This window comes from Leopardus geoffroyi, chromosome A2, assembly GCF_018350155.1.
Source record: "Leopardus geoffroyi isolate Oge1 chromosome A2, O.geoffroyi_Oge1_pat1.0, whole genome shotgun sequence".
NCBI lineage: Eukaryota > Metazoa > Chordata > Mammalia > Carnivora > Felidae > Leopardus > Leopardus geoffroyi.
In genome coordinates this window covers 169135469-169160597 of record NC_059331.1, presented here as the reverse complement: position 1 = coordinate 169160597, position 25129 = coordinate 169135469, and the positions used below count along the sequence as shown (strand labels likewise).

Sequence of the window (25129 nt, the reverse complement as noted above, 5' to 3'; positions counted from 1 at the left end):
GGCTCTGAACTGCTGCTGGCCGTGGGAGCAGTGATGACGGCTCTAAGTGCTGATTCCTCGTGATGGGGATTCGTGCTCCATTTTACATCAGAAGCAAGTAGCGGAAGTTACTGATTTATTTCACTCTCTCTGAGCATACATTCAGTTGCAAACCATTTCTAGTTTTATTTTGTAAAAGTGTATGTTTGGGTATTTTGGTCGTTGATTTGCTATTAATTATCTTTCTTTGTGTTTCAGGTTTCTCTATGAATCGTCATCGAGGACTTTGGGAGCACTTCTGAATTCATAACCAACCTAACATCTTTGGTCGGGTGAGAACAGAGGAAAAGGACTTCGTGAAAATGAACTGAATGTGTATTTTCCTAGTGTTTCTAATGTTGATAATCTGTGTCATAGGAGTGGGACTTACTTGGGGAGTTAGAAGTAGGAAATTTAAAGGTTCTTAGGTTTTTGCCTGGTGCCTGCATGAATAATATATTTAACGTAAAGGACTCTAGGTATTAGTGGTGTGGAAACCCGTGGCGCAAAGGGGGAAAAACACTTTTCTAGCAAACTTAGTTGTTTTAAAAATGACTTTTGTATATATGACATTGCTTGAGACTATGACTAATAAAAGCAATGACAACATCTGTTTGTGTACTTCATTTAAAAATCTTAGTATGTGTCTTCCCCTTTAGAGACAAGGGTTGAATTGTGCCAAGAGTAGAAGGTGCTAAGAAGAGGGTGCCAGGTTCAGGGGGAGGAGCCATGGGGGGTCCTGTAGAAGCCTCCTCTCCTCGTCTTGATGCTGCTTTGCTGGATGTCAAGACAGGCCGCTGGCTCTAAATATGAGTGACAGAGAACCGAGTCCTTCAGCCTGAAGGTGAATCACTGGTATCTTTTCTTTCTGAGAGCTGACATGGTGTCAGCAGAGGGCCAGGTCTGTGTCCATCTCCCTGTTAGCCACAATTTCTGCATTGTGACAAATGCAACGGGAGACCGTCTTCATTTGCTTACTTGTGTCCTCTGCCCCAGCTAAAAGGTAAAGAGCAAGTTCACTGCCTCTGTCTCTTGAAGAAGATCCAGAAACAGACTGTTAACCACAGTTATGAGCGGTCAGGGTAAGGGTTTTTTGAGGGATAATTGAGAAAGGGGAGTTAGGGGTGCTTATTTTAGCTAATTTTGAACATAAGACTTTCTAGACATCTTTGCCGACGAAGACATATTCTGTATTGGTGAATGTAGTTTTTTTTTCTTTTTTGCCCTTGCCTGTGTTTGTTTTAGTATTAAGAAATGAGCCGAGGGGCGCCTGGCTGGCTCAGTTGGTGGAGCATGTGACTCTTGATCTCAGAGTTGAGTTTGGGCCCCACGCTGGGGGAGATTACTTAAAAATCCTTTAAAAAAATGAATTGAAGAATGTTCTGTCTTTCTATATTCCTGGAAGAGTTTGTGTAAGATTAGAAATAATTCCTTGGATTTGTTGTTAACACTCAACTCAATCTGTCTGAGCTCAGTGTTTTCTTTGTGGGAAGAGGTTAATTAGTTTTTTAAATTTATACATGAGTTTTCCGAATAGTCAGGTTTTTCTCTTTTATCTCGTGTCAGTCTTGATGGGAAAAATAATCCAATTTGTGAAAAAACATAATTCAGTTTTTATTGGGCCAAAATAGTTCATAAAATCCTCCTCTGGGCATACACCCTGGAGAAGTTCCTGTGCACAAGCACGAGGACCCTCGGAGCTCCAGTGTCTGCAGCAGCCGGGTGGAAATAGCGCCGACTCCCTTCTGGGGGTGGGGCAGCCGTTGCTCCTGCTCCATGGGGATGGCAGGACACGGCGGACGGCACCTCAGGGAGCGTGATGTTGAGGAAAAGAGCAAGTCATGGAAAAACAGTGTGATTTCTTTCTGGAAAGTTTAAAAACATGTAAAACTGAACACTCTATTGCCTATGTTCACACAACATCTCAATATACTATTATTAACATGTATTGATAATATGTCAATAAGCAAGGGAAGATAACAAAATTCAGAACACAGTATGGGAGGGAAAGTTGGGAGGGTGTGTGAGATTCTTCAGAGGTTACAGTAGAAATAAACTGGAAGCAGGTATTTGCGTGCTCATTTTACTGTTCATAACCTTATACGTGTTATATTCTTTTGTATTCAATATTTAACGAAAATTTAATCAGCTGTGAGGAAGAGAGAGCATACACATCTTTGGCAAAGGATGTGTTTTCCACTTGGGAGCATTCAGACACGGATCTCTCCAGCTGTGAACGCTCCACTAGGCCAGCTCCCAGGTGCGTGGAGGAAGTGATGGCCCCACAGAGTGAAGATGCCAGAACCCCTGTGCAAACCGTGGAAGGAGGCTCAGAGAGGTGCATGTGCTGGTGCGGGCTCTACACAGGGCCACAAAACCCACTGCAGGGCTACGTTCCGTGGGAGGACATTGCTCACTGAAGCCAGATGTCTACCCTGGGCACAGGCTGATGGTGAGATAGGCCGTTATGGAACTAAGCTCTTTAACAGCCATGAGATTATAGGGCCCTGACCAAGACAACCAGCTGGCGGGAAGTGAACGTCAGACGGGTGGAGGCAATAATCGAAAAGAAGACAAGGCCAGAGGTCTTGTCCCAGCCCAGGAGAGTCGGAGAGGGCTCTGGAATGCAGCGTCCCACAGTAGATGGGCAGTAAGGAGTCTGGTCAGTCTCTACCATCCAAGGAAGTCAAGTGGCCCCAGTGAGAATTCTCATTCTTTTGTCCGGGTTCCAGACCTGAGCTGTGAGTTACCAAGAGGCCAGGTACCCCAAAAGAAGGAAGTGTATGTAATTCTGTCCCCAAAGGGGCCTATGACCAGAGATCCTGGGGCTCTGGGAAAAGGTGATCCCGGAACATTGTAAAGACCCTGGGTGTGAGCTGACACGGGTGTGGGACGGCCCTGGGTTCCAGGTAATAAATGGAGACTGGCCCGCTGGCCTATGAGGACATGGTTGTGCAGAAGGCCACATGGAGGCCTCAGAAACAGCCCCACCCTCCTGAGCCAGCAAGTGAAGCATGACATCACATCCAACAGGAGTGATGGAAACAGGTGCCACAGGGAAGAGCTGAGGAAAATAGGTGGGCGGAGCCATCTCCTTGCCTTCAGCTCATGGCTTGGCTCCCACAAAGCCAAATAGAGCCTGGAAGACGAGGTTTAGCAGCCGTGACATCTCTGCTCACGCAGGCCAACCTGGCCCCGGACTCGGAGTGGATGGTTTCTGAATGGGCAAACATCTTTTCCATCCTTGGAAAAGAATATCAGGGACATTTGGCATTCATCTGAAATGAACAAAAATCTATATAGTTTTTCCCCAAAGTCCTATTAATCTTCTCATCTTCTGTCACAGTTCCGAAGAAATCCTGCTATCTGGACACCCTGCTGGAGGCCGCCAGCTAGGGCATCATGCTGAATCAGGCCGTGTGAGCAAGAAGGGGCTGGGCACGGGGGTTTTAAAGTGTGCTGCGGATCGAGAGGTAAGCCTGGGCGGTCACTGTTGTTCATACACATTGGTCTGGATCCCTCATGGCCAGTGAATGGCCTGAGCTAGTGTCCTGGGTGGTCAGCCGGGTCAGTAGTGTAGGCAAAACACGCAGGAAGGTTCCACAGCACGTCTAACAAAAGCGCCCTCCAGGGATGAGGCACCAAACAGCGGAGACATGGTGTGACCAAGTTGGTCATGGTTGGTGCCACTGCATCATTAGCCATACAGTGCTAGCTTGGTGGCATGAAACCCGCCACAGGGCAGGGGTGGGGGCTCCACGTGGGCCCAACACTAAGGGCTCCCACTTCCTGAGGCCTGTCTAGTGCCGCCACCACCCAGCGGGCCCCTGCCCACCTTAGAAACAAGGCCCTTGTTACGGGACTGTCTCTAGCAGACTAGTCAGCCCTTTGCTAACTGCAGAGCTGTGGAGAAGGGTGACTCTTTAAAAACTGTCCTAGCACAAAACATTTAAACTATAAATTGTTTCTAAGGTGAGAACTATTTCTCGAGGTAACCCTCAGAACTGAATAATAAGAAAACGAGGAGGAAGGCTATACCACCTTTTTTAGTTTGAAAATATTCCATGTAAAATGCAGTGCCCCTTTGGGACCACTGATGGCTAACTGGTGGTTTGTTCTTTGCATGAGAACTGAGAACTGGGGGCAGGGCACACGGCATTGGCTTTGGACAACGGGTCACGCTAAGTGTCAGTCTAGTGAAGGCCTCTCATTCCCTGTGCTCCTGGAGCAGAGAGCGGCCGTGCATGGCGGGCTAGGGTTCAGCCTGCCTGGTCCCACGTGGAGCACGTCCTGTACACGTGTCCAGGAGCACATGCTTCCTGAGGTCTCTGTGGCTGCCTCTCACAGGCCCAGGTTCTCATGGATGTTCTGGCATCTTTTATAGCTAACTTGTGACTGAACCACGCTTCTTTCTAAAATAAAGGATATTCCCGAAGGATTAATTTCAGCAGAGATGTCTTAATTCTGCTGCTAATGGGTTGTAATAGGTGGCTTTTCTGTCATGTTGCAGCCTTTTTTTTGGTATTTTTTCTAGGAAGGGAAATTTCCTGATTTACATTTCTTTAGATTCCTGGCACCAGCATCTGACAGGGAGTCCTGTGTCCCTTGGGGACATCTCTTCAGCCTCTGTCACTCATGGCACATGAAGCTCCTTCCACTGGTGACACAGCAAATGTAACAAATGTATTTGAGAAGCACATGCAGAACGGTTTCAAAAGGGTTCTGAATCTCCTGCCTCCCAGACGGACGGACAGATAGACAGACGGGCGTGGCAAGGACAGGCGTACGAAAGAAAACATGAGTCAGGCTTCCAATTCTTGCCCGTAAATCAACTCTCACGATAGAACGGACTGAACACCACGGCCTCTCCAGGTTCAGCTGAGGCAGTGTTTACCCCAGCTCCACGGGCGTCCCGTGAGCATCACACCTCACGGCGCGTGCTGGCCCTGTCTGCACAGCAGCCCACGCTGATCACCCCCAAGTGGACTTAACACTAAGTGGTAGCTCTTGCTCTCCTTGTGGAAGAAAATGAGTTTTATGGATGATTGTTTCCACTCAAATGCACATTCTCCCGTCTTGCCAAAAGCCCATGTTGATAAGTCTCTAGGGTAGATCATTTTACGAGATTTTTCTGAGACAAACATGGCATGTGGGATGCATGCTCACTGAGGGACCCTGTGGTAGTCTGGGTAATGGCCCCCCAAAATATTTGTTATAGGTGCACCTGGCTGGCTCAGTTGGTGGAGCATGCACTCTTGATCTTGGGGCCATGAGTTTGAGCCCCACGATGAGTATAGAGATTACTTAAATAAATATATATGTCTATATATCTGTATATTACTTAGATGTATGTTATAATCCCTGGAATCTGTCAGTATTACCTTATATGGAAAAATAGATTTTGCAGGTGTGATGAAGTTTAGGATCTTGAGTCAGGGGATGTTACCCTGCTTTATCCGGCGGACCCTGGTGCCATCACAAGCGTCCTTATCAGGGAGCCGGGGGCTGATTGGTCACACGCACAGAAGGCAGATTTGACCACAGAGGTGGAGACTGGAGGGATGTGGCTGGGAGCCTTGAACTGCAGGCAGCTGCCAGAAGCTGGAGAAGGCACGCACGAATCCTCCCACTGAGGCTTCAGAGAGAGTGTGACCCCACAAAGCCTTTGTTTATGCCAGTGAGGCCGTGGACTGCTGGCCTCCAGAACTGAGAGAATGAGTTTGTGTTGTGTGAAACCCCAAAGTTTGTGGTCATTCCCGTTGCAGCAGCCACAGCAAGCATACTGACCCCATCTTCCACCAAAACTCATGCAAGTGTAGGAAACTCAGATGTTGGGCAACTTCCCTCGAAAAGCTCACACTTCCATTCTGGAGCACCTGCCCACAAGTGCTTTTCCGTTCAGTACACATGGGATACAGCAGAGCCTCCTGGCCAACAACACAACACAACACAACACAACACAACACAACACAACACAACACAACCATTCCCAGCAGGGAGACCCTCCTGGAGTGAGTTTCTGATCCTCCTGTAGGGCTGCCTGGGTGTAGTCCGTGATCTGCAGTCCCATTGGTACTCATGTCATTAAATAGCACAGCTGTGTTCAGTAGTGGGTGACAGGATGGGACCGGGAAATGAGCTGAAATGCATAAAATGTACACCACAGAGACGGGAAAGGAACACGAGGGGAAATGGCCTGGGGCCAGTGCTGGTTGGTGGCTGGAGCTCTGTGACTCCCCCTTCTTGCCTCCCATTCCACATCCCCCTGGACATTTGGTGGGGGTCTTCTGCTGAGGTAACCCAAGTGTTCATTTCTAAGGGTCTGTAGCAAGCCAAGATAATTTTCTCAAGAAGAAAATGCCGCAAAGTGCCTGCTCATGCTTCAAAATCCAGGAGCTCACCCTGTGTTAACACTTTTCTACAGGAGAGTACAGGCCCCATCTGTATGGAAACTTTGGCCCTGCTTTATGACAAATGGCAAAGCAGCTTGCCCTGTAGTTGGAAAAGCTTTCGATTTGGGGCCTCACAAAATTGGCAGCTTGCAGGTCTATCCAGGAAATGGAAGAATGCACACCTCCCAATCCTGAGAGTTCCCGAAGACCACTCTTCTTTTTATTTTATTTATTTTTTTATGTTTGTTTATTTTGAGAGAGACTGTACACAGGGCAGGGCAGAGCTGGGGGGTGGGGGGAGAGAATCCTAAGCAGGCTCGCGTTGTTAGTGCAGAGGCCGAGGTGGGGTTCCGTCTCCCCAGCCGTGAGATCATGACCTGAGCCGAAGTCAGTAGTCAGACACTCAACTGACTGAGCCAACCAGGCGCCCGGGACTACTCTTCCTTCTTGGCAGTGGTGCTGCGCTAGGTCCCACATGTCCCCAGAACTTCCGTGCCATACGCAGGGCCCTCCCAATTCAGGGTCATGCTTGCCCCCTTCCTTGGTTGGTCCTGTCGTGAGCTCTGGCTGTAGCAGGACTCGGGAGTGACAGCTGCCGAGTTCAATCCCAGGCCTGGTATCTTCTTACATTTTTGCCATGGTCGTGACTTCTCCAAGACGCTTCTGCCTTCTTATGCAGGCCATGCTGCGGTAAAGGCCATGTGATGGAAGTCAATACCCGGCGTTGTTCAAATCTTTGACAGGAGTACAGATCTCTGAAGTTCCAGAGAAATTCCCATTTTTAAAAAAACTGAATAACTTGGGGCACCTGGGTAGCTCAGTCGGTTAAGCATCCGACTCTTGGTTTCAGCTCAGGTCAAGGTTTGTGAGATTGAGCCCTGAATCGGGCTGTGTGCTGACAGTGCGGAGCCTGCTTGGGATTCTCTCTCTTGCTCTCTGCCCCTCCCCGGCTTGTGTGTGTGCTCAAAAATAAACATTTAAAAACAAAACTTAATATCTTACATGTAATAAAACTCACTGATCTTAAGTATATAGTTTGATGAGTTTTAAAAAGTATATTTAACCAAATAGCCCATAATACCCCAATTAAGATTAGAACATTTCCATCACCCTAGAAAGTTCTCTCCTGCCCTCACTTTTGTAGGAAGTAGCCGACTGTTCAGATTTCCATCACCAGGGGGGTGTGTTGCTGGTTTATAAACTTCATGAAATGAAATCACACAGGTACTCTTCTGTGTCTGGCTTCTTCCATTTTTTTTTTTGTTTGTTTTTTTAGCATTTATTTATTGTTGAGAGACAGAGTATGAGCAGGGAAGGGGCAGAGAGAGGGAGATACAGAATCCAAAGCAGGCTCCAGGCTCTGAGCTGTCAGCACAGAGCCTGATGTGGGGCTCGAACCCACGAACTGCGAGATCATGACCTGAGGGGAAGTCAGATGCTTAACTGACTGAGCCACCCAGGTGCCCTTGTGGTTCATTCCTTATTGTTGAGTGGTATTCAGTTTTATTAATATACCAGCTTGCGGGGCGCCTGGGTGGCGCAGTCGGTTAAGCGTCCGACTTCAGCCAGGTCACGATCTCGCGGTCTGTGAGTTCGAGCCCCGCGTCGGGCTCTGGGCTGATGGCTCAGAGCCTGGAGCCTGTTTCCGATTCTGTGTCTCCCTCTCTCTCTGCCCCTCCCCCGTTCATGCTCTGTCTCTCTCTGTCCCAAAAATAAATAAACGTTGAAAAAAAAAAATTTAATATACCAGCTTGCTCATCCATAGTATTGGTTTGAATTTAATATCTTTGTAGGGACGGGGAGCTTAAAGACTTTCTCGTTTCTTCCATACTTCATTCCATGGTCAGGGACTAATCTATACCTCACATTACTGAGGCTGACATCCTAGGGTACACTCAGACACCAGGGGAAAGGCATGAGGTGTGTTTGGGGGCCCATGGTGACAGACCATAGTGACATTCTGGCTTGCAAAGGGTGAGCATTAGCCCACAGTCACTGCTCTTTGTCCCTGAGAAGTGTTAGCATCTGCCTTTCTCAGGCCTGTGACTGGAGAATGGCTACAGTTCTCTGGGAGAAGGAAGGAAAGTTGCAAGAACACATGCTGGTGATATCTGCATCCTTCCTGAAGCCCCAGGCTCTGTGTATCTGGTGATTCATTAGGATTGGGAGAGAGGCCTTGATGTCGTCGTGAAGTTCCAAGTTTGCTAGACCCAGAGTTATTTTGCTTAAATAAGCCAAGTATTTTAGAAGCTGCCTGTCTAGTTTGGTCCTAGAATTATCAGGATCAGTTAGTAACCACAAGGGCTGTGAGGGAGTTTGAGGTTTTCTCAGACCTTCTCTGTGGCTAAATAAGGCTGATCCACACTTGTGTTCTCTTGAGAAGGAATTCCTTTTTTTTGTTTTTTAAGTTTATTTATTTATTTTGAGAGAGTGAGGGAGGGGCAGAGAGAGAGGGAGAAACAGAGAATCCCAAGCAGGCTCCACACTGTCAATGCAGAGCCTGACACAGGACTTGAACCCACGAACCCTGAGATCATGACCTGAGCTGACACCAAGAGTCGGATGCTTAACTGACTGAGCCATCCAGGTGCCCTGAGAAGGAATTCTTAAATGTCCTGCAGAAATGGGCCAGCTGCTGACAGCCTCCCTTTTGCTTTCTCTGGTCAAGTGCTGAATTTCTCAAGTTTGTGTGGTTTCTCCTGGTCTCAAAGTCTGGCTGGCTTTTCTGGGGTGCCTGGGTGGCTTAGTCGGTTAAGCATCTGACTTCGACTCAGGTCATGATCTCACAAAATTCGTGGGTTTGGGCCCTGCGTGGGGCTCTGTGTTGACAGCTTGGAGCCTGGAGCCTGCTTCAGATTCTGTGTCTCCTCTCTTTCTGCCCCATCCTGCTCCCGCTTGCTCTCTCAAAAATAAATAAACATTAAAAAAACAAAAACAAAAAAGTCTGGCTGGCTTTTCTGCACAGGCTCACCAACCATCTGCAGAAGCTTGCTTCTGTGGGGGCACACACAAGGAGCTGGTCATGGGGTTGGGAGGTGTGTGGGTGATGAATGGGGCAATAGGGGTACCCGTGGGTCATCTGGGGGGAATCAACAGGCAAGGTGACCCCAAAGGCTCATTGGCAGGCCTTCAGGTACCCCTACCTCCTACACAGCTGGGGAAGCCGGATGCTCACTCACAGGCTTTCACTGCCCGCCTCTACCCCATAGGAGAAGGGAGGGATCAAGAAGGACTCTTGACCCTGTGCTGTGCTGCCTTGGGGGTGGGGTGACATGAAACGGTCTTCCCCTTTACAATGCACCCAGTCTTGAATTATCATCATCATCATCATCATCATCCTCATCCTCATCAGTAGTAGTAGTATGTGCTCCAACAAAATCCTCCATTAGACTCCATTAGACTCCTGGACTTCCGCAGAGGCTGTCTTTTCTGTGGGCGATTTTCAAAATCTGTTTTCTTTTGAGGTAAGACACTAGAAAACTCTGTTGCTGTATTGATGATGTCCTACCCCTCCCCCCATTTTTTTTGAAGGTTTTAAATTTTAATTCCAGTACAGTTAACATACAGTGTTATATTAGTTTTGAGTGTACAGTATAGTGATTCAACAATTCTATATATTACACAGTGCTCATCAGTAAAAATGCACTCCTTAATATCCATCACCTGTTTCCCCACCCACCTCTAGTAACCATCAGTGTGTTCTCTGTAGTTAAGAGTTTGTTTCTTGGTTTGTCTCTTTATTTTTTTTTCCTTTGCTCATTTGTTTTGTTTAATTCCACATTTGAGTGAAATCGGATGGTATTGGTCATTCTCTAACTGACATTTCACTTAGCATTACACTCTCTAGTTCCATCCATGTTGTTGCAAATGGCAAGATATCATAATTTTTAATGGCTGAGTAATATTCCATTGTATATATACCACTTCTTTATCCATTCATTAGTTGATGGACACTTGGGCTGCTTCCATAATTTGGCTACTGTAAATAATGCTGCAATAAACAAGGGTGTATGTATCCCTTTGAATGGGTGTTTTTGTGTTCTTTGGGTAACTACCCAGTAGTGAAATTACTGGATGGTAGGTAGTTCTATTTTTAATTTTTTGAGTAACCTCCATACTGTTCCACAGTGGTTGCGCCAGTTTGCATTTCCACCAACAGTGCATGAAGATTCATTTTTCTCCACATCCTTGTCAATACTTGTTATTTCTTGTGTGTTTTATTTTAGCCATTCTGACAGGTGTGAGGTGATATCTCATTGTGGTTTTGACTTGCATTTCCCTGATGGTGAGTGATGTTGAGCATGTTTCCATGTGTCTGTTGGCCATCTGGATGTCTTCTTTGGAAAAATGTCTGTTCCTGTCTATCTTCTGTCCATTTTTAAATTGGGTTATTTGTTTTTTGGGTGTTGAGTTGTATCAGTTCTTTTTACATTTTGGATAGTAGCCCTTTATTAGATATGTCATTTGCAAATATCTTCTCCCATTCTATAGATTGTCTTTTAGTTTTTTGATTGTTTCCTTTGCTGTGCAGAAGCTTTTCTATTTTGATGTAGTCCCAATAGTTTATTTTTGCTTTTGTTTCCCTTGTCTCAGGAGACATATTAGAAAAGTGTTGCTACAGCCAATGTCAGAAATTACTGCCTGTGCTCTCTTCAAGGATTTTTATGGTTTCAGGTCCCACATTTAGGTCTTTAATCCATTTTGAGTTTATTTTTGTCTATGGTGAAAGAAAGTAGTCCAGTTTCACTCTTTTGCATGTAGCTCTCCGGTTTTCCCAATAGTATGTGTTGAAGAGACTGCTTTTTTCCCATTGGATGTTCTTTCCTGCTTTGTTGAAGATTAATTGACCTGATAATTGTGCGCTTATTTCTGGGTTTTCTATTCTGATCCATTCATCTATGTGCCTATTTTAGTGTGAGTACCATACTGTTTTGATCAATACAGCTTTGTGATATAACTTGAAGTCTGGGATTGTGATGCCTCCAGCTTTGCTTTTCTTTTTCAAGGTTGCTCTGGCTATTCGGGGTCTTATGTGGTTCCATATCTTAGGATTGCTCTAGTTTTGTGGAAAACGCTGTTGGTATTTCAATAGGGATTAAATGTGTAGATTGCTTTGGGTAGTATAGACATTTTAACAATATTTGTTCTTCCAGCCCGTGAGCATGGAATGTCTTTCCGTTTCTTTGGGTTGTCTTCAATTTCTTTCATCAGTGTTTTAAAGTTTTCAGATATGGATCTTTCATCTCTTTGGTGAAGTTTATTCCTGGGTATTTTATTATTTTTGGTGCAATTGCAAATGGGATTGTTTTCTTAGTTTCTTTTTCTGTTGTTTCATTATTAGTGTAAATATATACAACAGATCTCCATGTATTGATTTTACTGAACTCATTTATCAGTTCTAGTAGTGTTTTGGTGCAGTCTTTCAGGTTTTCTATATAGAGCATCATGTCATCTGCAAATAGTGCAGGTTTTACTTCTTCCTTATCAATTTGGATGCCTTTTATTTCTTTTTGTTGTTGATAGCTGTGGCAGTAGTATGCAGTATGTATGTTGAATAAAAGTGGTGAGAGTGGACATCCTTGTCTTGTTCCTGACCTTAGGGGAAAAGCTCTCAGTTTTTCCCCACTGAGGATGGTGTTAGCTGTGGTTTTTTCATATATGGCCTTTATTATGTTGACCTTTGTTGAGGGTTTTTATCATGAATGAATGTTGTACTTTGTCAAATGCTTTTTCTGCATCTATTTAAATGATTATATTATTTTTATCCTTTCTCTTATCGAGGTGATGTATCACATTGATTAATTTGTGAATATTGAACCACCCATGTGTCCCAGGAATAAATCCCTCTTGATCGTGGTGAATGATTTTTTTATATGTATTGCTGGATTTGGTCTGCCAGTATTTTGTTGAGGATTTTTGCATCTATGTTCATCAGAGCTATTGGCTTGTAGTTTTCCTTTTTTGTGGTGTCTTTATCTGGTTTTGGTATTAGGGTAATGCTGATCTCAGAGAATGAATTTGGAAGTTTTCCTTCCTCTTCTATTTTTTGGAGTAGTTTGAGAAGAATAGGTATTAACTCTTCTTTAAATGTTTGGTAGAATTCGCCTATGAAGCCATCTGACCCTGGACTTTTGTTTGTTGGGAGTTTTTTGATTACTTATTCAATTTCATTGCTGGTTATCAGTCTGTTCACATTTTCTATTTCTTCCTGCTTCAGTTTTGGTAGGTTATATGTTTCTAGGAATTTGTATATTTCTTCTAGGTTGTCCAATTTGTTGGCATATAATTTTTTCATAATAATCTATTACAAGCATTTGTATTTCTGTGGTGTTGGTTGTTATTTCTCCTTTTCCATTTGTGATTTTTATTTGAATTCTCTCTCCCTCCCTCTTTCTCTTTAATCTGGCTAGAGGGTTATTAATTTTGTTAGTCTTATCACAGAACCAGTTACTGGTTTTGTTGATCTGTTCTATTTGTTTTTTAGTTTATTTTTATTTTTTATTATACTGGGAGAGAGAACATGTGTGATCAGGGGAGGGGCTAAGGGAGAAAGAGAGAATCCTGATGCAGGGCTCGATCCTGTAACCCTGGAATCATGACCCAAGCCAAAATTAAGGGTCAGATGCTCGAGTGACTGAGCCACCCAAGCACCCCTGTTTTTTAGTTTCTACTAGGTTTATTCTCTAATCTTTATTATTTCCTTCCTTCTGGTGATTTTGGGTTGTTTCTCTTTTTTTTTTTTTTCTTTTTCTAGTTCCTTTAAGTGTAAGTTTATGTTGTTTATATGAGATTTTTCTTGCTTCTTGAGGTAGGCCTGTATTGCTATAAACTTCCCTCTTAGAACCCTTTTTGCTGCATCCCAAAGATTTTAGACCATTTTGTTTTCATTTTCATTTGTTTCCATGTAATTTTTCATTTCTTTTATTTCTTGGTTGACCCATTCATTGTTGAGTAGATGTTATTTAACCTCCATATATTTTGTTCTTTCCAGATTTTTTCCTGTGGCTGATTTCTACTTTCATAGTGTTGTGGTCAGAAAAGATGCATGGTACGACTTTGGTCTTTTTAAATTCATTGACACTGGTTTTATGATCTATTCTGGAGAATGTTCCATGTGCACTTGAAAAAAAATGTGTATTCTGTTTTAGATGGAATGTTCTGACTATATCTGTTAAGTCCATCTTCTCCTCTACTTTTAATTATCAACATTTGATTATTGTTATCTGGATCTATTATTTTACTAGGAATTGCAAAATTTTCTGTCACTTTTGTTTTGGTCACCCGGACTTTTTCTGCAAAGAAGAACTTTCCTTCAAAAATCATCCTGAAATGTTATTCATGCAGAAAAGTCAGGATAAATGCTTTGATTCTTTATTTTCCAATTTTTAGAAGAATGAATTAATGCCCTAGAAACTATTGAAGACTACTAATATTCTCTTAGTTTTATTATGAACAGTACATTTTTATAAGTCTGGTGAATTTTAATCCATTGCACTCATTTTGTTAATGCTCAGATTTCCCTGTCTTTGGGAGCCTTTGTAGGAGCTGTTTTCGAGTTTATTCTTGTGGCCCTTTGACAAGACCCTGGTCTCATCTACAAGTTTCTACACGAGGAGCATCTCAGTTCTGGAGTTCTGTGATAAACCCTTTGGGACATTCTGTGTGGCTTTAAGATTAAATCTGGCTTCACATTTTGGTGTAGCCTCTGTGAGGCTGGGGCAGGTTATGAAAACTCTCAGAGTATCACTTTATTTCTAAAATCTGGATAATAACACTCATCTCACATTAGTGAGGTATCAGATAGATATGAAGCACCTCTGAATATTTCCCTTTTCCTTATTTCAGAGAATATTTCTCGACATTCCTCTTATGCACACAGCATTTTGCTGAGTAGGTGGTAGCTGTGTAATGAAGCTTACCCACTGATAGTTTACACACGGTGAGGGCACTAAGGTGGTACTCGGGGGAGGCATTATTAATATCTTAAAGTGTTGTATGAGTGCATGGCATTCAAATTGGGATTTCCTCTCTTTCCCATCCTCACAGCTACTCGGTTTTCAGAAGTTGCCTGTTGGGAATTAGAGTCCAAATCAGATGTCAGGCTGTGTTGGTTTGGATCTGCCAATAAAAATCATCTGAATTCTGATTTGGAACTAATCTACCATCCCCTGTGGTCTTAGCTCTGCTCCATTTGGTCAGAGAGATACTTGCCTTTCCAAAGGGATCTATAGTTTAATTAATTGAGGCTTGTTGGGTCCTCTATAATCCTCAGGTTGAAACATAAATTATAAATGAGGAGGCTCTCTTATTGCAAATGAATGAATGGAGTCTTGCTTTGTGGGAACTTGAGTTCTGAAATCCAAATGGCAACATTCTTGGTTACTCTGATTGAAAGTGGCCACTCAAGTTGGCACATCTAAGACACATCGGATTGCAGATGGTTGGCTTGCAACCTTGCCCACAGCAGAGCTGTTCAGAGAACTAACTGACAGGAGGCTGAGGCTGTTTGCAGCCTTGGTCTGAAGGACTTGGTTCTCGGCAGGGCAGGCCTTTTCTTTGGCACGGTGGTCCCTGTGGGTCCAGGGGCATGAATGCTGGCTGATAACCTGGGGGAAAGCAGATGATAGTAGGGGGTGTCCCAGATAGGAGGGGGTAAGGCAGTGCCCAAGGTTGGCTTCATCTTTTTCTGCGGCTTTGCCAGGAGACTTTCAGCCTGGTCCTTGTACCACTTGTCCATCTAGAACATTCTGGGAAAGCACCATAGGATATGAATATCTTTCAAGACTGATAAGCCAGCTTGTTGGGAGAGTGTGACTTTGTGTGAGGTTTACCTTTTGGTGAAGTACACGAAAGGCACGTCTTCAGGTTTTCCCTGATGTATACCTCCTTCTGACTCTAAGTGAAAGAAACAACGCCGATTTAATTGTGCCAAATACCTCTGGCATCACCACTCTAAACAGCAACCAGCAACAGCCTGTTGAGCAAGCTGACCCCTGCTCTGGAGACATGACAAGGACTGGCTTCTAGAGCTTTCTCACCAAACTGGGATGGTGAACCAGGGAGGACTGGCAATTGTGGGATGTTGGGACTCTGCAGCGACACCATGGCTTTGAATCCTGATTCTGCTGCTTAAACTGGCTATAGGATCTTGGAAAGATGGTTTGAATCTCCTCACCTTGGTCCCCTCACTTGTAGAACAGGGATACCAGTGCCCATCCATCGCTGCAATCATTGTCTGGCACCTTGCCAGTGCTTTATAAAGTTAGGCATTTCTCTCATTATTAACAGTTCATGACTGTTTATTAGTAATAAAGAATCCGGGGCCAGTTGACTTAAAAGCCTGCGATTTGTCTGCAAGCCTGTGAACAGAGTGACTGAGGCATCGACAAACCTGGCAAAGCAAAGGGCTGCCTAGGAGGCAGGAAGCCTGCCAAGCCAAGGAAGACAGAGATGCAGGGCAGGGAGTGGCACCTGTCCTCAGGAAGGGTCATACCCAGGGACCAGCACCGAACATTTTTGGCACATTCACTCCCATGACCCACGTTCCGGGATAGAGGATCTGCCTGGGCTTGTTCAAGCCCAAGTCTGTACCTGGTGGCGCATCTTGACAGACATATGTTTTGAGGGGAGAAGGCCCACAAACAGGGGTGCTGCTGGCCATAGGGGAGCAGTGCCTGCGGACAACAGCTCCACACCGTGCAGGGTCAGCTGCACCCTCCTGCCCCCTTGGCCTCTGATGACTGGCAAAAGGCCAATAACACAGCATCCAACACACTCAGCCTAATTCTTCCAAGTGTGGGGGTCCAGGAACCATATTAGGGATGCAGTCTCCCTCTCTCTCTCTCTGGGGCTGTCACTGTCTAGTTGTGCCGCAGAGGTGGGAGGAAGCTGGTGCCCTTGGAACAAGACCTCAAGGAGTGGCAGGTGGTTTCTCGGTGACCAAGTGCTGGGGCTGCCTTATCTGCAGCCACGGGGTAGAGGCGGTTCGCTCCTGGCCTACACAGACCTCTCTGGGGCCTGGCAGCGTGCTTGCTTCTCAGGTGGAACCGGACCATCAGGTGACTCACACCCCGGGTCACTGTTCAAAGAGACACCCAGGCAGCTGTGTTTAAATGATGAAAAATAGCCAATTAAAAATGGCCAATCTGGCAGTTTTGACTGTTTTAGTCAATAATTCCGATGACATTCAGCCAGGGCCAAATTGTTTGTCTAACAATTTGAGGATGCTCATGACCACATATTCAAGTGCCCCTGTTCACACAGAGTGTGCAAAAGCTGTCTGTGCTGACCCTGAATCTCATCCCAAATCTCTCCTCCTTGAGAAAACTATTGCTGATCGAGTGGGAGCCCAGTGAGCATTTCCAACCTGGCATGCTGAGCACGCAGCTCCCGCCTGAAGGGGAGTGCGAAGCAGTGCTCAGGGCGCTGTTGACATCGCGAGGCAACTTCCTCTGGCTCTCCCCATGCCATCGGACCCCCTACAGCTGGCCGCCTCCTCCATACAGCCCAGCCACCCCATCATGAATACTTTCTGGTCTGTTAGGTGTCACAGTTCTGCCATGTCAGCCCCGATGTTTCCCAGAGCACCGAATGATGCAGTCAAAACCGTCAGGTTGGCCAAGAGTTTGGTCTGTCACTGCTCCACAACATTCAAGGCCACAGAGCTGGCATGTACTGCATCAGAACTGAGCCCTGACCTTCTGACCCCACGTCTTGCGTCTTTCCTGGGAGTTCCACCCCACTCACCTACTCAGCCTCACAGGACGTCCTCGGAGAAAGATAAGGCTCAAGGGCTGTGCCTGACCTTGAAAATCTCCTTGGATGAGGTTGACCAAGTATGCTCTTCTGTGGATGTAAGATTGCATCACATACAGACCAGACCTTGGCACGCTATGGGTGCGTATCATGAATATGAGTAAGTGTGACAATAGTGAATCAAGTAAGGTCGTAAGTGAATGGCCTAAAGCGTAAATACGTGTAGGAGACACTTATCTAAGGGGCTCAGGGAATAAGCATGTTTTGTAGTGTTTGGGTGCTATACACACAGCAGACAGATGTATACACGTGCCTTCTATAGCACCAAACATTCTTACACACAGGCTCATGCACACAGCATACACGAATACATACACATATACTTCCACACGGTGCAGTCATACATGAAGATACCTGTGCACACACATGTGCAGTCCCACATGACACACAAGGACACACCTCCTTGTGTGTCTGGGCCATTCACTGGGGATTCCTGTCATGACAATCTGTCTGGCCAGTGCTCCAGAAAGAGCCATGCCCAGTCTTTTTTTTTTTTTTTTTTTTTTTTTGAGATGGAGAGAGTGAGGGAGAGAGGGGCAGAGAGAGAGGGAGAGAGAATCCCAAGAAGGGTCTGCACTGACAAACTGTGAGATCATGACTTGAGCCAAGATTGAGTAGGACACTTAACCAGCCGAACTACCTCGGTGCCCCCACAGCCTTCTCTTGGATCAGAAAGCCAGGCTACCTCAGCCTGGGCTCTGGAACCTGGTCCTGCTCTTCATAAACCAGATGTTCCTGCCTTCCCCCCTCTCTTCCATGTGTTCCCTTTTCTGCCTTTAGCTGCTTGTGTCCTTTCAGCAGAGCTGAGATCTTGTGGCACTGGTGAAGCCATCCACACCTTTGTGGGTTTTGTGCTTCTTTCCAGTGTTTCTGTTACTGTAATTTCCTTGCAGTCCTTCTGGTGCCTCTGCCAGAGCCCTCGGGGTGAAGCAGGCCCAGGCTCAGTAGACTAGTCAAGAGCCAGCAAACAATGGAAGCGACCTCATGCGCTTTCTGGGAGACCTGTTTACCAAGGCCAAGGAGCAGTATGGCCCCGAGTAAACAGTCCTCCAGGACGCAGCCTCAGGAGGGGCCCGGAGCTCTTCCAGGTCCTTGAGAGGGACCTTGCCCTCTGTGAGGGCCCCAGTGACCTCCACGTCCTGGCGGGCACAGCCGGCTCCCTCTGTAGCCAGGGTGTGGTGATCAGCATCGACAGCAGAGAAATAGGGCTAGGTATCTGGCTCCGGGTCCCTGGGCATCACACAGTGATGGCAGGCACTGTCCTGCCCTCATGTTTCTGCATCACCTGTGGGCCTGTCATGTACAAGCTTTACCTTCTAGCCCATGTAGGTCCTACTTTTTTTCTTTTCCTGTTGTTTCTGTCACCCAATTTATCACCAGCCAGCTCTGTGGTAGTCGGGATGGCCTCACCTGTGCTCATGCCCTCATGAGTGCTGTCGCACCCTGTCTGGCCTGCACCCTCACTGAGGTGGATCCCTACATGCACACACGCTGGTGTGCGGGGTGCCGAAATCGAGCAGAGGAACGGCTGTCTTCAGGCCTTCCTCAGAGAGTCTGTGGATGAATCATCTCACCATCGAATTCTACTCGGCCAGCAGTGTGGTGTGAACCCAGGGTCCAAATACTAAGTGCTAAGAACACACAATGAGTAAAGAACCCCAGGTCACCTGTTTGGCCATCCTCTGGGGGGAGGGGGGGGGCTGCATGTACAAAGTGCAGATCTGTGGGCAAGTGTGGAGCAGGACCATGGTTGCTCCTGCTGTGTCCCCACAGGGTGGACAAGTGCTCTCTCTGGAGGGGCAGTTCCCTGGGCCTTTGGGTGACAGAACTCCTTGCCCACAGATGGGCAGACAAGGAGGGCTTACTTTCTTGGGCACAGGGACAGAGGGTGTTGAGCAGGACCGGGTAAGGGAGGGACCTGGTGGGGAGGACAGGCATCAGCAAGGAGGTGATCGCCAGGGCGATCAGGCCCAATATTCAGTTCCAATTGTAGATGGCCTGCGCTGAGCTGTCGCCCCCTCACCATCTACCCTACCCCAAAGTGTGCACAGGCCAGCCCCACCGCACCGGGGCGGTAAGGGGCCAGGAGGGAGAGGACTTGGGAAGGATAGCTGATGAGCGCCACGCAGCAAGGAGAGATCTGCAGGCGCAGGCACAGCAGGAACCAGACTTCATCTAGGGCAGCCGGACCCACAGGGGTGAGGCCAGGCCACTGCCCAATGCTGAATGAAGCAGGCGAGGGGCCGAGGGGATGGACACACTCACGCTCAGAGCCTGCATTCTCTCTCACACAGCTCCCTCTGATTCTTCGAACGCCCCCGGCCCAGGACCCCTGCAGCCATACCCTGCTTTTTAGGAAGAAATCTCCCTGAGAGGTCCGCAGGGTCCCCAAGGCCCCCCGCGGACCCCTGGACAGTGGCCAGGGAGGGACACCAGGGCCGCGTCCGCACCGTGGATCCTGATCTCGCCGCGTAGAGTTCGGAACTCGGAAGGCGCTGATCTTCCAGGCTGGGCTCCCACAGTTTCCTCTTCCTCAGGCTGAGGACCTCCCACACTTTCACCCCCCCCCCCCCCCCCCCCCCCCCGCTCTGGGCCCCCTTCTGATGGATCCACAACACGTCTGGTCACATTAAAATTAAATAAAACTAAGAGCCGGCGATCGGCTCCTGGGCGGCCTCAGCCACACGTCAATGGCCGCCGGCCCCGCGTGCTCACGGACGCCGCGTGGGACCACGCGGGTGGGCGCCCTGCCCGGGGTCTGAGCAAAAAAGGTCGGGCCTTTCCCCCGCCTGGCCAAAAGGGAGGGCCACATCCCGGGCGGGCCAGTGCGACCACGGGGGACCCGGGACCCCCGGGCCGGGCGAGGACTGGGTGCGCTCGGCTCACCCTAGCCCCCTGGGGGAGGGCGGAGCCACAAGGATGGGACGGGGGCGCGCTGGGGCGGTCGCGCGCCGGCAGGTGGGGCGAGCCGGGGGTGGGGGTGGGGGGCGCCGTGGGCGGGGCCGGCGGGCGCGCGGCGGGGCGGGGCCTGGGTGTGGGCGGGGCCGGAGGCGCTGTCCGGTGCTGAAGCGGCGGCGGGCGCGGGCAGCGCGGGGAGGAGCGGTGCTCGCCAGAGTCGGTCCCGCCGCCCCCGCCGCGCCGCCATGGACTGAGCGCCGCTCGCCCGGCCGCCGACATGGGGCCGCTGCTCGCGCTCCTGCTGCTGCTGCTGCTGCCGCCGCCGCGCACCGCGCCCGCGCCCCGCACCCGGCAGCTTCCGGGGCTTCTCGGTGAGTGGGGAGGGGGGTGTCGGGGGAGGGAGGAGAGGGCGCCTGAGGGAGGGAGAGGGCGGGGGTGGGGTTGCTCGATGATTTTGGGGGCGAGGGGAGGGGGCGTCGCGGTGAATATGAGGGGCAGGGGGAGGGGGCTTCTCGGCGAGGAAGGGGGAGGGGCTGGGGGAGGGGGGCTTCTCGGTGAGTGAGGGGGGCGAGGGTAGGGAGGCTTCTCGGTTTGGGAGGGGGCGGGGGAGAGGGCTTCCCGGTGAATGAGGTGGGTGGGGGGGAGGGGGCTTCGCGGCGAGTGAGGGGGCGGGGGTGGGGGACTTCCGGGTATGTTTGGGGGAGGGGGGTGCTTCTCGGTGTGTGAGGGGGAGGGGGTGGGGGGGTTTCCGGGTGTGTGAGGGGGCGGGGGTGGGGGGCTTCCCGGTGTGAGGGGGCAGGGGGAGCTTCCCGGTGTGTGAGGGGGCGGGGGTGGGGGCTCTCGGGTGTGTGAGGGGGCGGGGGTGGGGGCTCTCGGGTGTGTGAGGGGGAGGGGGTGGGGGCTTCCGGGTGTGTGAGGGGGCGGGGGTGGGGGGCTTCCCGGTGTGAGGGGGCAGGGGGAGCTTCCCGGTGTGTGTGTGGGGGGCGTGGGGGCTCTCGGGTGTGTGAGGGGGCGGGGGTGGGGGTGCTGTCCGGTGTGTGAGGGGGCGGGGGTGGGGGTTTCCGGGTGAGTGAGGGGGGCGGGGGTGGGGGGGGCTGTCCGGTGTGTGAGGGGGCGGGGGTGGGGGGTTTCCGGTTGTGTGAGGGGGCGGGGGCGGGGGGCTTCCGGGTGTATGAGGGGGCGGGGGCGGGGGGGCTGCCCGGTATGTGAGGGGGCGGGGGTGGGGGGCTTCCGGGTGTGTGAGGGGGCGGGGGTGGGGGGGCTGCCCTGTGTGTGAGGGGGCGGGGGTGGGGGGGCTGCCCGGTGTGTGAGGGGGCGGGGGTGGGGGGCTTCCGGGTGTGTGAGGGGGCGGGGGTGGGGGGGCTGCCCGGTGTGTGAGGGGGCGGGGGTGGGGGGCTTCCGGGTGTGTGAGGGGGCGGGGGTGGGGGGGCTGCCCGGTGTGTGAGGGGGCGGGGGTTTCCGGGTGTGTGAGGGGGCGGGGGCGGGGGGGCTGCCCGGTATGTAAGGGGGCGGGGGTGGGGGGCTTCCGGGTGTGTGAGGGGGCGGGGGTGGGGGGGCTGCCCGGTGTGTGAGGGGGCGGGGGTGGGGGGCTTCCGGGTGTGTGAGGGGGCGGGGGTGGGGGGGCCGCCCGGTGTGTGAGGGGGGTCTTCTCAGGGAGTGACGGGGGGCAGAGAGGAGGTTTGTCGGTGCGCCAGGGGGGGAGGGGCTTCTCGGTGAGTGCGGGGCGGGGTCCGGGCGCGATGCCGGGGGGGTGGGGCGCTCACTGGAGGGGCGCGGTGCCTCGCGGGGCCCCTGCTCTCCCCCGGGTGCCTCTCTGTCCTCGCCGCAGGGCCAGGCAGGATTCGCACCCTGCCTCAGTTTCCTCCCGGGCGCCCCTCCTCCCCGCCCAGGACTCCGGCTCAGGGCGGCCCCGGCGACGGGGCGTCCCGTGCGTGCGTGCGTGAGGCTGTAGGGCTGGGGCGACGGGGAGGCGCGCCGCGGCCGTGGCGCCCCTCGCACCCGCGCCTCGGACTCCTGCCTGCGCGGTCAGCACGTGAACCCCGCCAGCAGCCGCCTCTCGGCAGACGGACATTTTCCTTCCGCGGCCGGGGTCCGCCTCCGTGAGATCGCCTTTCGCCGTGTTTACCCAGGAAACGTGCCGGGCCCCGCGCCCCCCTCCGCGCCTCCCTCCGCGCCGGCCCTTCGGTGGAGGAGACTCACCTTAAAGCTTCAAGGCCCGGATTGCCCAGCGCAGCAGACCAGATAATAGGGGGTTGCTAGGTGTCCAGAGGGAGGGCAGAAACCTGTCCTGGGCGGTGCCGAGGGGTCGCTTGGCCACCTGGCCTCCTCCGCCCCTGGCCTGGCCCTTCTGGAACCCCGAACAAAGAGGTGGCACGGAGAGGTCAGTCTCCCCAGATTCCTGGCTAATGCAGACCGCGACCCAGTTAGAGGGACAGCCGGTGATTTGAAGGGAGGTCCTCGCCCCTGGGGTGGAGGGGTGTGACCGGTGCCCACATCCCGGCGTGCTGCTCTCCAAGTCACCACGCACAGATAGTCCTTGTGAGGTAGGGACAAGCTTGGGAAGGCTTGGGGGCCTGGCCCACTCTGCCTGGATCTCCAGGACCTTGCCTCAAACTGGTGATGCGGGTTGAGCCGTGGACCCGTCTACAGGCCTATCGCCTCCAGTGAGAGCTGTTCGCTCAGCTGGCCAGATGCAGCCCTGCAGGTCCGGGGGACCCAGGGTCAGCTGATGTTGCGCTAGGGAAGGCAGTTTCTATGGGCTGAGTGGGAGGCTGGTCCTGGACTACTCTCTTTCCATTACGATTGCCGGTTCCTAGCATTTTGCCTAAGTCACAGAAGGAAGAAGTGGCTGAGAGAGGGAGCAAAGGAAAACCCAAAAATGGAAGGGTATGAAGAGAAGAAAATCACCACGCTGTCCTGGACAATACTGCCTGACAAAGCAATGATATTTCGACTAGAAAGTTGAATCCTATTAAAAAAGGATGCCTCATTTCTCCTCTGTTTACACCTCCTGGATAGTGGATGGTCTTTATGTGGGGCGTTAGGGGCCCAGAATCACTCAGACAGGCTCAAGGATTCCAGGTGCACTAACCTGGAAATTGCTTGGCAGTGTCTACAGATAACGAGGCGTAAGTGTGGTCTTCTTATTTGGGGGCCCAATCTGGAATAGCATGTAGCCTTGTCTACCTATATAAGCTCCCTACATCCTGCCCGCCAGCCTTCTATCCCTACCCTGTCCTCCCCCAGAATGCTGCTGCCATATTCTCAGAATTCGAGTACCCAGTCTTCAGAAAGTGCAGGGAGAACCGGGGTCACCTATGAAAGGTATATGCTGCCATCTTTCTCTTTCTCAACCATTTGGATCTTGTTTGATATTTGGTCACACATTGTTCCAAATAATGATGCACAATGTACGATCACCTAGAGATCTTAGTTTTGGCCCTAGCCATGTCACTTGTATTCTTCTTATTTAGCTCAGGTTGTTGTCTAAAGAACACAGTTCAAGGAGATCTGAGTTCTTCTCCTTGCTAGTGTCGTGAAGTTGTAGGTTAGAATGACTCTTACAGTTCTTTCTGTATAGACTGCCTTGACTGAGCCAGGGGCCTGTTCAGATTTAGTCAGTGAAGGAGTTCTTAATGAAAACCAGAGTCAACAAAGGTACTAGTATCTCCTTGTTCTGAGCCACATTACGTGAAACCACCGTATTTTCACAACAGCTGTTGGCAGCATCCCAATGGCAGTGGATGTCTCTCACCTTTCCCTTTCTTCAAGGGTACCCTTTCCCCCTTAATCACTTTAGCTTCCTGCCCTGTCACCACCTGTTCTCTCCATGTCTTTCTGGTTCCAAAGGCTCCTTTATGACACATAGTTTCCCATTATTTTTGACATTAGTATCAGAGCTGAACAGGGAGGGGAATAATGGCACCCCCATCCATGATATGATTCAACTTTGTTTCTAGTCAAAATACCATTGCTGCATCAGGCAGCATTGTCCAGGATGGTTTAGTAATTTTGTTTTCTTCATCTAGTCCTGTTTTTGGATTTTCCTTTGCTCCCTCCCTTTGCCTTTCTTTGTGATTTCAGGACATCCTTTTGTTCATGTGCTCAGTACTATATGAATCTGATTTGACTGCAAGGTGCTTGTCTTTAAGCTATTTTTAGTTATAGGGAGGCCAGTTTGTGAGCCTGCTCAAATAGCCCCCACATTTAAGGGCAATCATATAAAAGGCCCTTCTTTTGCTAAAGAAATACGAATTTTATTTGCCAAAGGACAGAGTCAACCTTTCATGAAAATTTGGCTTGGAGAATCCGAAAGTCAAAGCTAGCCCGTGCACCTAGCTCTGAGATAGGTGAGTGTTTATTTTCCTCCCTTGTTTTTTGTTTCCTGATTTGCCCACACGTGTTTTTCATTCACCAGTGAGCCCACAGGGAACTGAGGAGACAGCAGCCAGGAGCAGGAGTCGGCTTGTTTTGTGAACTAGATGGCATGATTGTTTATTTTTAAATCAAAGCATCCTTTCTGCCACAAAAGCACACGTCCATCTTTGTTTCTTAGGGTCCATAGCTCTTGATTTTGTTGGGTGCATGGTAACGAGCAGTCTGCCCTTCCCCCAGAGCAAAAACCCTGCTACCCCCTCTCAGGCTGTGAGCCTTTCTTTGCCTGTCTCCTCCCCCCTGTTCTGGCTCCTTCAGCATCAGGTGCTGATGTCCCCATGCAGAAGGATGGGGGTGCATGCAAAATTCTGGGCTTCTGTGGAAGGGAGGTGACAGTGGGCTTATCCATGAAACCAGATGCATTGGGTGGAACTGTGGCGCTGCTGTCTCCTGTGTCCAGAGATGGCAGTTAAATGTGTCAGACTCAGAAGGAATGTGTGGGGAATAAAAAAGGTTTTTAGATGGCTTCCTCTTGGTGCTAAGCTTAGTTCTGCTTCTCAACATCTTGCAGCTCTTCTTTTAAAAGCCGATCTGTTTTTGTACCTGGTTATCAAGATCATTCTCCGTGGTGC

General features: G+C 49.8%; 2 protein-coding genes and 1 long non-coding RNA gene across 16 annotated transcripts in view; 2 read left to right on the top strand and 1 right to left on the bottom strand.

The window, feature by feature from the left end:
* Window positions 1-627, top strand: part of NCAPG2 (non-SMC condensin II complex subunit G2) — a 66547-nt gene extending 65920 nt beyond the window's left edge. For all 11 annotated transcript variants that reach the window (XM_045496343.1, XM_045496351.1, XM_045496350.1 and 8 more), the window contains one exon: window positions 238-627. In XM_045496343.1, coding sequence (XP_045352299.1) covers window positions 238-289 — 52 coding nt within the window. In that variant the 3' untranslated portion in view covers window positions 290-627. The remainder of the gene's footprint in view (window positions 1-237) is intronic.
* A 13516-nt stretch (window positions 628-14143) lies between these two features.
* Window positions 14144-15373, bottom strand: LOC123607723. Its single transcript, XR_006716871.1, has 2 exons — window positions 15242-15373; window positions 14144-15157 (listed from the first exon to the last, which is right to left on the bottom strand). It is a non-coding gene; the product is annotated as an uncharacterized LOC123607723 (long non-coding RNA).
* A 4884-nt stretch (window positions 15374-20257) lies between these two features.
* PTPRN2 (protein tyrosine phosphatase receptor type N2) overlaps window positions 20258-25129 on the top strand; it is an 809741-nt gene continuing 804869 nt past the window's right edge. For 3 of the 4 annotated variants that reach the window (XM_045496335.1, XM_045496337.1, XM_045496333.1), the window contains exon 1: window positions 20258-20494. In XM_045496335.1, the coding sequence (XP_045352291.1) occupies window positions 20401-20494 (94 nt within the window). In that variant the 5' untranslated portion in view covers window positions 20258-20400. The remainder of the gene's footprint in view (window positions 20495-25129) is intronic. The other variant, XM_045496336.1, reaches the window with a different exon arrangement.